At 43.8% G+C, this 12,500-nt stretch overlaps 1 protein-coding gene across 2 annotated transcripts in view; it reads left to right on the forward strand.

Annotated features, from left to right (window-relative positions):
* Nucleotides 1–12,500, forward strand: part of LOC138353280 (uncharacterized) — a 13,095-nt gene continuing 595 nt past the window's right edge. The window contains exons 1-4 of one of the 2 annotated variants that reach the window (XM_069306182.1): nucleotides 1–76; nucleotides 5,925–6,041; nucleotides 9,324–9,398; nucleotides 11,720–12,500. The exon at nucleotides 11,720–12,500 is cut by the window's right edge and continues 595 nt beyond it. In XM_069306182.1, coding sequence (XP_069162283.1) covers nucleotides 5,959–6,041; nucleotides 9,324–9,398; nucleotides 11,720–11,963 — 402 coding nt within the window. In that variant the 5' untranslated portion in view covers nucleotides 1–76; nucleotides 5,925–5,958 and the 3' untranslated portion in view covers nucleotides 11,964–12,500. Of the gene's footprint in view, nucleotides 86–5,924; nucleotides 6,042–9,323; nucleotides 9,399–11,719 lie in introns of both variants that reach the window. The other variant, XM_069306226.1, reaches the window with a different exon arrangement.

Here is a 12,500-nt window from a genome sequence, read left to right on the forward strand (position 1 = left end):
TGTTGTCTGTAACAGTGAGATCTTAACAGTAGCGGAGCATTGTCGATGGCTGGGAAGTAACAGCTCAGTAAAAGCTGTGAGTGAGGTCATTGTCCATCACACCTGTCACTGCTAGCGAGGCACTGGAGACCAGGATGAGGTTTGAAAAGCATGTATCGAGTTCCCACACGACTGTGGTGGTGGTGGGTGGACCAGGTGCTGCCCCTGGTGGCGTGTCACATGACTGTGGTGGTGGTGGTGGACCAGGTGCTGCCCCTGGTGGCGTGTCACACGACTGTGGTGGTGGTCGGTGGACCAGGTGCCGCCCCTAGTGGCGTGGCACACGACTGTGGTGGTGGTGGGTGGACCAGGTGCCGCCCCTGGTGGCGTGTCACATGACTGTGGTGGTGGTGGGTGGACCAGGTGCTGCCCCTGGTGGCGTGTCACACGACTGTGGTGGTGGTGGGTGGACCAGGTGCTGCCCCTGGTGGCGTGTCACACGACTGTGGTGGTGGTCGGTGGACCAGGTGCCGCCCCTGGTGGCGTGTCACACGACTGTGGTGGTGGTGGTGGACCAGGTGCCGCCCCTGGTGGCGTGTCACATGACTGTGGTGGTGGTGGGTGGACCAGGTGCTGCCCCTGGTGGCGTGTCACACGACTGTGGTGGTGGTCGGTGGACCAGGTGCCGCCCCTGGTGGCGTGTCACACGACTGTGGTGGTGGTGGGTGACCAGGTGCTGCCCCTGGTGGCGTGTCACATGACTGTAGTGGTGGTGGGTGGACCAGGTGCTGCCCCTGGTGGCGTGTCACACGACTGTGGTGGTGGTCGGTGGACCAGGTGCCGCCCCTGGTGGCGTGTCACACGACTGTGGTGGTGGTGGGTGGACCAGGTGCCGCCCCTGGTGGCGTGTCACAGTAACATTATATGAACTAACTCATCATTTATAATTTTTATAAGTTTTGCAAGTATTTACCTACTTATAAGTTTCTTAGATTAAGGACCGGCCCGAAACGCTGCGCGTACTAGTGGCTTTACAAGAATGTAATTACTATGCTATATGTATCCTCACAATCCCAATGTACCTTTTTGTATATATATAAATAAATAAATAAATAAATAAATTTAAAAAATAAAAACTGATAATTAAAAAATTGTCTGTACTCTGAAACTCTGCAATGGAATGGGACTAATTTATTAAATAATATTGTTTAGCATGAATTAATATTCACTGTTATTACAATTATTTATAGGTTAGTTACTATTTTTTTTTAATTTTGCCCCGAGGGGCGAGTTTATTGGGCAGCGCCACTCATTCTGTGAGTGGACACACCGCCATAGCAGCAAATATGTACAACACTCCCCAATAGGAAGAAAACCCGCTGGGTTGTTCATCCTGTCACTTGTACCCAGACACAGCTGGGACTTGCTTAACTGTCTCAAGTGAACAGCTCCTCAAACAATAAGATTAACATCTGTCAACCCTTAAAAGCTTACGTTATCTTGCGGGTGCAAAATGGGGGAATTTTTTAAGAGCAGTATCAATATTTGACAAATAGTGATTTCCTAACTCAAACAACTTTGCTGATCAACTGTTGTTTCCGTTCCGTATCTCCATAGATATTTGTATCCAAGACGGATTCTCAGTATTACTGACTCTCTCCCGCGTCCTCCTCCTCTTCGTTTATAATGATTGGGATTGCCAGCTGCAACCATGTTGTACCATCGTACAGATTCACTGGTCTGTGCTTCTATCCTCCTTTCCTCAGTTACCTTGTCACGGTGATGTTGCCTGACAATACCTGTAATTTGTAAAAGAGTCTTTTACTTTCATGTCTCTAGCAATCGTACATTCTTCCCGTAACTTATTTGTGCAGTGTGAATTTATTCCTTAAGTAAGCATTAATGGTAGTCTTAATTAATTATGGGTTAAATGGGTTACAAAAGTCAACTGAGCTGCCATGTATACTAAGGTTACTGCCAGAAGTGGAAGCCTATCACTTTGAGGGGTTCTGGGGGGACACTGCCAGCATTGTCCACCAGCAGGGCCAGCTGGTGCCGTCCCCCCCCCCCCACCACCATCCCTCCCTCCTCAAAGAAGGGGTTGCCAGATTCGAATTAAAATACAAAAAACAAATTGATAAAAGTAGCGAGCTGACGGCCTATAAGTAGCGAATTTGTAATTAAAGTAGCCTAATATTTTGTTTAGCGACTGATACGGTTTTCAGAGTAATATATTTTAATACACAGAGAAACACTACATGCTTTAATGGTTGTATTAATATTATCACTGCAATTCCTCGTCTTCACAGTTGAAGATTATCAAGATCTTCGTCTGTATCCACAACCTCATTCTTGTATATTGCACTCATATTTTATCACTGACAATGGTGGTTCAAATGATAAGCAACAATTGTTTTAACCTTTTTGAATTTTTTTTTCACCTTTTTGAAAGTTTCAGGATTACTAAGAATGTGAGAAGAAGCTCTTTGCAAGCTTTCACCAAAAATTTATGGCATCTTTCTTGAACATTTTGAAGCTTTTCCTGGTTTATAGCATTTTTTGTTTGATTGTTAGTGGCCAAAAGTGTAGAAAACTTAATAGGACCAATGTCCACTTTCTCCAGGGGCAGATAAATGGAATTTAAGTCCAAATTAACATCAAGCTTTGCATGATCAGGATGTAGGATTCTTCCGAATATTCCAAGAGTGAAGTTTTCTAAGTCAGTGTGAATTAAGGCTACACTGATCTGCTTCATATTTTGTATAAACTAAATTCATCCTTTCAAAATCCTTTAAGATTGGTTTGAGGAATGGGAAATATAGCTTATTGGCGGGATCAAAGTACAGTGTACATTGAAAATTATTGCCTTGCAACATACTTATCACAAGATAAGTATGTCATGGGTTCGTATCGTGGCCGGGGAGGATTTACTGGGCGCAAATCCTTAACTGTAGCCTCTGTTTAACTCAACAGTAAAATAGATACTTGGTTGTAACAACGATTCTTCGTGGGGGTCGTATTCCAGGGACCTGCCCGAAACGCTACGCGTACTAGTGGCTGTACAAGAATCTAACAACTCATATATATCTAAAAAAAAAAAAAAAAAAAAAAAAAGAAGGAAGAAATGGCCACTGCTTTTTGCAGAAAAGCGGTGCTGTTTTTGACGGGAAAACACTGTTTGCCCGAAAAGCAAACTCATTGACCACAAGCTGAATTTCCAGAGACACATTCTAAATGTATCAAAAAAAGTTTCAAAAACTGTTGGCATTCTTTCTAAGATCAGATATTATGTACCTCGCCCTGCCCTGGTGACGCTCTATTACTCCCTCATCTATCCATATCTCAATTATGGTATTTGTTCTTGGGGTTCTACTACCCAAAATCATTTACGTCCCCTAATTACTCAACACAAAGCTGCTATTAGGACAATATCCAACTCTGGCCCCAGACATCACTCGGTACCCCTTCTCAAATCTCTGAATATGTTAGATATTAAGTCACTGCACATTAATATTCTCTCATGTGTATTATACATATATAAAACGCTGAACTGTAATGCCAATCCTGACCTCAAAAGCTTCATTGAAGGTTGTAACAAAACCCATGAGCACCACACCAGAAACAAATACAGTTTTGATATTCCAAGAGTACGACTTAACCAAACTAGAAATGCTCTACAAATCTAGGGACCCAGAATGTGGAATGACTTTCCCAATCATGTTAAAGACTGTACCTCTCTCAACCAAACTGATAAAAACGAAGCACTACCTAATAAATTCCTTGTAGCCTACCTTACCCCTATATTGTCAACCCATGTCTGTTTTTTAAACAACGCTGTTTGTCGACCTAATTGTATTTGTGCTGCTTTTTCTGCCATGTTCCCCCCTTTTTTATTTTTATTTTTATTTTTGATTGTTCTCAACACATTTTATACTTTAATCTCAATTAGTATTAAGTTTTAGTCTTTAATGTTTTTCCTGCCCGAAACGCTTTGCGTAATAGTAGCTTTAGGCATTGTATGTACTAGCTCTATCTATAAATCTATCAATTTTTGTAAAACCTCTTGTATGTATGTACCTTACCTGAATAAACATTTATTTATTTATGAAAACTGTGCGTATTAGTGGCTTTAGGTATTGTATGTACTAGCTCTATCCATAAATCCAACATTATGTTTGTAACTCATCTTCTATGTATATACTTTTGCCTGAATAAACATTTTGTATTTTGAATTTGATAAAGAGCATGCGGCGAAGCGGCGGGCCCGGGCGGGCACGGTGGCGGATAGGGCGCGCAGGCGGGGGCAGTGGCGGGCGGAAATAGGGGGAGGGGTGGCGACCAGCTCACGGAGGCGAAGAGGGAGGACGGGAGGCAACCTAACTCAAGGTATGCTCGACCAAACCCGCAGCATACTTGACCAGACCCGCGACTTGCTCGACCAAACACAAGGCTTGCTCGACCAAACACAAGGCTTGCTCGACCAAACACAAGGCTTGCTCGACCAAACACAAGGCTTGCTCGACCAAACACAAGGCTTGCTCGACCAAACACAAGGCTTGCTCGACCAAACATGAGGCTTGACCACCAGCCACGAGGCTACCCAACCGACCACGCAGCTTGCTAGACCAAACACGTGGCCTACCCGACCAGACACAAGGCTTTCCCGACCAGACACGTACGAGGCTTGCCCGGCCAAACACGAGGCATGCTCGACCAAACTTCGACCGCCTGTCAAGGATTTTTTACTGTAGGAGGGCGACAGGGGCAAGCCGGACGTTGGGCAAACGTCTGGGGGGCACTAGGCACAAACGAGGTGAGTGGGGGTGGGGGCGGCGGTAACACTGTGGGCGGTCCCTGGTGCTGTGGTCGAGGTGTGGGGCGGTCCCTGGTGCTGTCCCGTGGCGTAGTGGTAAGACACTCTCCTGACGTTTCGCGAGTGCTTTGTCCTGGGTTTGTATCCTGGCCGGGGAGGATTTACTGGGCGTCAATCCTTAACTGTAGCCTCTAGCTGTTTACCCAACAGTAAAATGGTACCTGGTTGTTAAACGATTTGGTGGGTCGTATTCCGGGAAACATATGATTAAGGACTTGCCGGAAACGCTATGCGTGCTAGTGGCTGTACGAGAATGTAAGAACTCTTGTAAGAACACGGGACGGCGTCAACGAGAGTAACTAAACTGTACCTGAAGCTGGCGGTCGCGATGTCTGTGGGCGCCGGTGACGGAGGACGGTCCTGGCGCCAAGAGGGCACCCACGCTTGTACCCCTGAAGGGGTAGGGAAGTTCAAAGTTTGCAGAGTTTAAGAAGATCTGGAGAAGACCTGGCGGTGGGGACCACGTGGTGTGGTGCTGTACCTGAGGGTGGCGTTGGCAAGTCCCGGCGTCCTCAGCGCGCTCATGGGGGCCAGATGATTAATGAGGTCCACTGGATAAACTATTACGAGTTTTGCGTAGTTGAATTCCCGACAGTAGCAGTCCGCGGCTGGTGGGAGCGACAATCTGCCCAGAGCACATGGCGAGGCGAGGAGAAGGGGCGCGTGTGCTTTCATAAGAGTCCAGTCTACGTGTTGTGCGGTCCCGTTTGCTGGTTTAGAGGAGGTTGTGACCCCTGTTGATTTAGATTCAGCTACTCGGAACAAAAATTTTCAGGTAGCACGGGCTATGGTGAGCGTAGTAAACTTACCTGGCACAGGAGCGAGGAGGGGGTGGGGAAATGACCCCTGCTGACCGCATTAAATACCCTGTTTTGGTGCGCGCTCATCCAGGCGCAGCCAGTGAGGCAGACGATTTCTTCCTACAGAAACTTTCCCACTTTTTCATGCAGGATCATATTATGAACCCCCATTAAAAATTATAAAACTTTCTTAATAACAACTTCTTACATTGATAAAGTAACTAGAGCTAAAATCAACAAAAAATTAATATACATATTTTTGTCATTATTAGGTTGAGAAAGGAACTATATCGGCATGTATTGAACATGCTGGGGAGTGTACCACAGCCTGTGTTCCCCTGGGTGTACTGGTGCAGGCACACACTCCCTACCCTCATCGCCTCACACAGGTACAATTCTTTAATATACATGTCCAATTATTTACAATTTATTGCTATAAGTGACTTTACAAATGATGCGACAAATGATGAAAATAACTTTACAAATTACCTTCTAACAAATATTTGTTAGACGGTAGGGAAGTGTGCAAGTGTTAGTGTGGACGGTGTTAGTGAGCTCCAGTGCAACACTTGTCGCCTTAATTGTCAAGACCACTGCTCAGTTTTCCAGTATCACACATTTATACATTACTTCAGGGGGTACCCGGCATTGTCCAGGTCTGTCTGTCTGTCTACCTAACCCCCCCCCCCACTCTCACACACACACATCTCTCTCTCTCTCTCAAGCCTGAATGGTCCCCAGGACTATATGCGACTTAAAACTCACACCCCAGAAGTGACTCGAACCCATACTCCCAGGAGCAACGCAACTGGTAACTACAGGGCGCCTTAATCCGCTTGACCATCACGGCCGGACAAAAGGAAGTGATAGCCAAGGCTATTTGAACCACTTCCCCGCCGGCAACTCGGATGGTAATCTTGGGCATAGCATTTCACCAAATCACCTCATTCTTTGGGGCACACGTGAGGAACACAAATGCGAACAAGCCTGAATGATCCCCAGGACTATATGCGACTGAAAACTCACACCCCAGAAGTGACTCGAACCCATACTCCCAGGAGCAACGCAACTGGTAACTACAGGGCGCCTTAATCCGCTTGACCATCACGGCCGGACAAAAGAAAGTGATAGCCAAGGCTATTTGAACCACTTCCCCGCCGGCAACTCGGATGGTAATCTTGGGCATAGCATTTCACCAAATCACCTCATTCTTTGGGGCACACGCTATCACTTCCTTTTGTCCGGCCGTGATGGTCAAGCGGATTAAGGCGCCCTGTAGTTACCAGTTGCGTTGCTCCTGGGAGTATGGGTTCGAGTCACTTCTGGGGTGTGAGTTTTCAGTCGCATATAGTCCTGGGGACCATTCAGGCTTGTTCGCATTTGTGTTCCTCACGTGTGCCCCAAAGAATGAGGTGATTTGGTGAAATGCTATGCCCAAGATTACCATCCGAGTTGCCGGCGGGGAAGTGGTTCAAATAGTCTTGGCTATCACTTCCTTTTGTCCGGCCGTGATGGTCAAGCGGATTAAGGCGCCCTGTAGTTACCAGTTGCGTTGCTCCTGGGAGTATGGGTTCGAGTCACTTCTGGGGTGTGAGTTTTCAGTCATATATATATATGTGTGTGTATGTGTGTACTCACCTAATTGTGCTTGCGGGGGTTGAACTCTGGCTCTTTGGTCCCGTCTCTCAACCGTCAATCAACAGGTGTTCAGGTTCCTGAGCCTATTGGGCTCTATCATATCTACACTTGAAACTGTGTATGAAGTCAGCCTCCACCACATCACTTCCTAATGCATTCCATTTGTCAACTACTCTGACACTAAAAAAGTTCTTTCTAATATCTCTGTAGTTCATTTGGGCACTCAGTTTCCACCTGTGTCCCCTAGTGCGTGTGTCCCTTGTGTTAAATAGCCTGTCTTTATCTACCTTATCAATTCCCTTGAGAATCTTGAATGTGGTGATCATGTCCCCCTAACTCTTCTGTCTTCCAGCGAAGTGATGTTTAATTCCCGTAGTCTTTCCTCGTAGCTCATACCTCTCAGCTCGGGGTTCTAGTCTGGTGGCAAACCTTTGAACCTTTTCCAGTTTAGTCTTATCCTTGACTAGATATGGACTCCATGCTGGGGCTGCATACTCCAGGATTGGCCTGACATATGTGGTATACAAAGTTCTGAATGATTCCTTACACAAGTTTCTGAATGCCGTTCGTATGTGTGTGTGTGTGTCTGCGTGTACTTAATTAGTTGCCTAGTTGTGCTTGCGGGGGTTGACCTCTGGCTCTTTGGTCCCACCTCTCAACTGTCAATCAAGTAATGTACAGGTTCCTGAGCCTACCGGGCTCTATCATATCAAGTTCAAGTATGTTTATTGAGATAAGAAAGAAATACATCTCAATCCAAAAATCATTTTTTTATTAATGGTGTGACGCTTAGAAGCGTTTCGTAAGGGCTTCTTACATAGCTGGAAACCTACCTGGAACAGTTGAGCGCCACAGGGGCTAACAGCGCTACAAACCAGATATAACAGGACTGATCTCATTGAAACTTTTTAAAATATTGAAAAACTTGGAAGGTATTGATCCAGATTACTTCTTCAAAAGGACAGATGTAACACGAACACGGAGCAACGGATTCAAGCTCAACAAGCCACATTGTAATTAAGACAGAAAACAGGAGATGCTTCTTAACGCATAGGGTTATAAGCCCAGTGAATCGCCTACCCATCGATGCCGTAAATCCCAAAGCCCTGCTACAATTTAAGATCGAAACAGATAAAATGGCGGGCAATGGGGGCAATGCATGAAACCCTGATTGGGCATCAGTTGAAGCCTCAGGACTCCTCGAGGTTTCAGGAAATCTCAGGTTACCTTGCTTTTTACCAAATCTTGGTGCAGTGGACAATGGCATTTGCTTAGTACCAAATGAGTTGGTTCAAACCCCGTTCATGACTCATACTGATTTTTTCATTGATTCATCACGTTAATGTGATTTCATTATGCAACTGTATTCACTTTCAGCCTTTCTAGTGGAAATCTAAGGACTTGCAAAGGCACCTTCCACCGATTATGGGCAGGGAGGAGCACTATTGGGCTCGACCCTCCTCTTAATACCACCAATAAGACTAACCCCGACCTGTCTATGCCTGTCCCGTACACCAGACCATTTACCCTACAAAGTTGGGTGATGCTACCCCCCCCCCCAGGCATCTGACTAACTTTTGATAGAAACACTCTCACTCATATATACATACATACTGTATATGTTATATATATATTATATATATATATATATATATATATATATATTATATATATATATATATATATATATATATATATTATTGATTTACTTATTTGCACAATTATTCATCGGGTTTTCATTGAGCATGACAGGGATATTTACTAAAGTTTAGAGGCAAACATCTAGTTACTACATGGCCAAACTCACTATTTGATTGATGCAACAATTATAGCAGTACATCATGTTTCAATTTAGCATTAGTTTCATGGTGAGGAAGGTGGTGCAGTATGGCAGATGAGTGCATCCTATATGGGCTATAACTTATATCCACTACATCAATGCATACTGCCTTATCATAGATGCCAGAAACAAACATGAGGTACATATACCACACTTATGACAGTATTTTCACTTGGTTGTGTTGTGGCCGCAGGTACCGGGCGCTGGTGCTGTCGTCCATGCTTGTGGTCACTATTGTCTTGCTCTCCGTCCCATACGTACCTGAGAGGTGAGTCAAGCGTCCCACAAAGGTAAACCGCAGTCATTGTAACCATTAGAAGCTAACCCTGTATGACTACAGGAATACATTCAGAAGAGCTGTGGGGATGGAGTGACGGACGGTGTCCAACCCCTTAAATCTTTGTCCATCTGGGATTAAACACCGACATTGTAGGCATGTTGTTGTTGTTTCAGATTCAGCTACTGGGAACATAAGGTTGCAAGTAGCGCGGGCTATGGTGAGCCCGTAGTGGACTAGTCTGGCAAATGAGCGCTGGGGCTGTCATTGCAAGCAGGGCTGGAATATCAAGGGAGGCACAATGTCCTGAGCCTACAAATTTTTTAGATTTAATATATGTATTATGCCCCTTAACTTTCATTTTCCAATAGGACGAATGGCAATAATTTTTTATAATTGACAACAGAGAAATATATTGCGGTCATAAGAATAAGTGATTATAATTCGTTAATTTACTATCTGTTTGGTTAGTGCTTAGACAGCCCCGCTCCTTTGACAGATAAGTCCACTACGGGCTCGCCATAGCCCGCGCTACTTGCAACTTTTGGTCCCCAGTAGCTGAATCTGAAACAACAACAACATGCTTGTTGTGTTTAATCCGACCGACTAATATATATATATATAACTGAAAATTCACACCCCAGAAGTGACTCGAACCTATACTGCCAGAAGCACATTGCAACTGGTGTACAGGGCACCTAATCCACTCGACCATCACGACCGGACGAAAGCTGATGGTAGCCCAGGCTATTTGCCCATCAGCCCGCCGGCACTCTGATGGTAATCTTCGACATAGTATTTTATCAAATCACCTCATTCTTTGGGGCACACGTGGGGAACAAAAATAGCCTCGGCTTCCATTAGCTTTTGTCCGGTCGTGATGGTCGAGTGGATGTGGTGCCCTGTACACCAGTTGCAATGTGCTCCTGGCAGTATGGATTCGAGTCACTTCTGGGATGTGAGTTTTCAGTTGCATGTATGCCTGGGGCCCATTCAGGCTTGTTCGCATATATATCGGCCTTGCATAGTTGGCCGAGTACGACATTCTGGCTACTAGGTACAACATATATACATATATGTATATATATATATATCTATATATATTGTACCAAATTCGGGAAAATTTGGCTTATTAGGCACATCGAACCTTGCATAGTAGGTTCGCGTTGCTAGGCCGCGTTGCTGGGCCGCAGCAACGCGTGGCCGGGTACAGCTAGTGTATATACATAATATATATATATATATATATATATATATATATATATATATATATTATATATATATATATATATATATATATATACATATATATATATATATATATATATATATATATATATATATATATATATATATATATATATATATATATATATATATATGCAAAAAAGCTTGAATTATCCCCAAGCCAATATGTATCAGAAAACTCCTCACCCCAGAAGGATTTGTACCCAGACAGCCAGGGGGCTCCATGCACCTTAGCATGTCCAGTACTTTCACCACTAGGTCACAAAGACCGTTAAAAGAATTGGAAGTGATAAGACCCTTGACCCATTTCCTAACAGCACTCGGTGACCTTTTTGGGCACATATTTTATCAAAACACCTCACATTCAGGGGTCGCGTGTGGAACATTTGTTTGTACAAATGTTGCTTACGTGGACCCTGCATTTGAGGTGATTTGATGAAATATCTGTGCTCAAAAAGGTCACCGAGTGCTGTTGGGAATTGGATTTACTTTACACTCATTACACAGTAAAAATAAGCTCACAGAACTAGAACATATTTCATCATCAGACAACATATAGCCCCTCTGGTCAAATTCTTTTATATACCACGTACGAATAATCTCTACATTCACTTGTGCTATTTACATCTCCAAAGTCTTATACCTCAGTGCTAACCCAGACTGGAGACTTTTTAGATAGATGTAATAGAACCCATGAACATCACACTCAAATTAAGTATATCTTTGACGTTCTCAAAGTATGACTAAAGCTAGGCAAACATGCCATGCAAATAAAGAGACCTAGTGCTGTATATTTAACTCCATTTACAATAAATTAAGAATTCTTCAACCTATACAGTACTGTGCATTATTCAAAAATAAAACAAAGAAAACCATTGTATCTTCTTATAAATAAATAAATACAAACTGACAAGCCAATAAAGTATATTGGAGGTAACACCAAGTCATAAGATTTTAAACCATTCTTAACTCATTATATATTCCAACCTGACATGCATTTCTTAAGATCGTGTATCTTATCAAGAATTTCATTTAATATTTTAGCCTTTATTACTTTTCTTCAGGTTACTTGGCATCCGTTCGCCTGCAAATGTTTTTGGGTCATTCAACTTGCCACAAAACAGCGAGAAGCCCACAGAGCCAACAGACATCAAGAAACATGCCCTCCAGAAGAGACAAATTCCACATAAATTCTGGGCACGAGCCCGTCCCCACAATAAGTTTAAAGGAAGAAAAAAGCACCCCAAACTTCAACCCAGTCAACCTCGTTATGACCGCCATAATGATCTAGCTTTAAGGAGATGGTGATATAGTTAGTTAGTTTAGTTCATTTATTATGCACCCAATACCCATCTTGAGGACGGTAGTGGAAAGGGTTAAAGAGGCACATAATGGGCTCAGGGACTGAACCCTATAATTCATTTAGCTAAGCAAGTTACAATCTTGATGAGCTAGTTACAAAATTCAGTATCAGTCGTCACATCATAAATTGGTTCGAGATCGACCACAAGTACAGTTTCTAAGTTAACCAACTGACATATGTGGAGATCTAGTGTCACAACTGATATGTTTGTCCTGCACACCGCCCCCCCCCCCCAATCCAGTGGGCAGCGGTGGATAGGTTACAGCCACTTAGTTACTACCTACAGTTTGTAAACTGGGCAGATTTGGCTAAAATTTCTGGTAGCAGATTATTTTGAATGAAATATTTACACATTGCTGGAACATTGGTTATAGAATGGAAACCTTAGTTCATATGGTTCAAAATTTAGAGGCATCAGTCCATAGATAACACCACTTTTCTGTCCAACGGCTCTTAATTAACCGAGTACGTACAACTAGTCA

The sequence above is a fragment of the Procambarus clarkii genome, chromosome 1 (genome assembly GCF_040958095.1).
Source record: "Procambarus clarkii isolate CNS0578487 chromosome 1, FALCON_Pclarkii_2.0, whole genome shotgun sequence".
In the NCBI taxonomy this organism is placed as follows: Eukaryota; Metazoa; Arthropoda; class Malacostraca; order Decapoda; family Cambaridae; genus Procambarus; species Procambarus clarkii.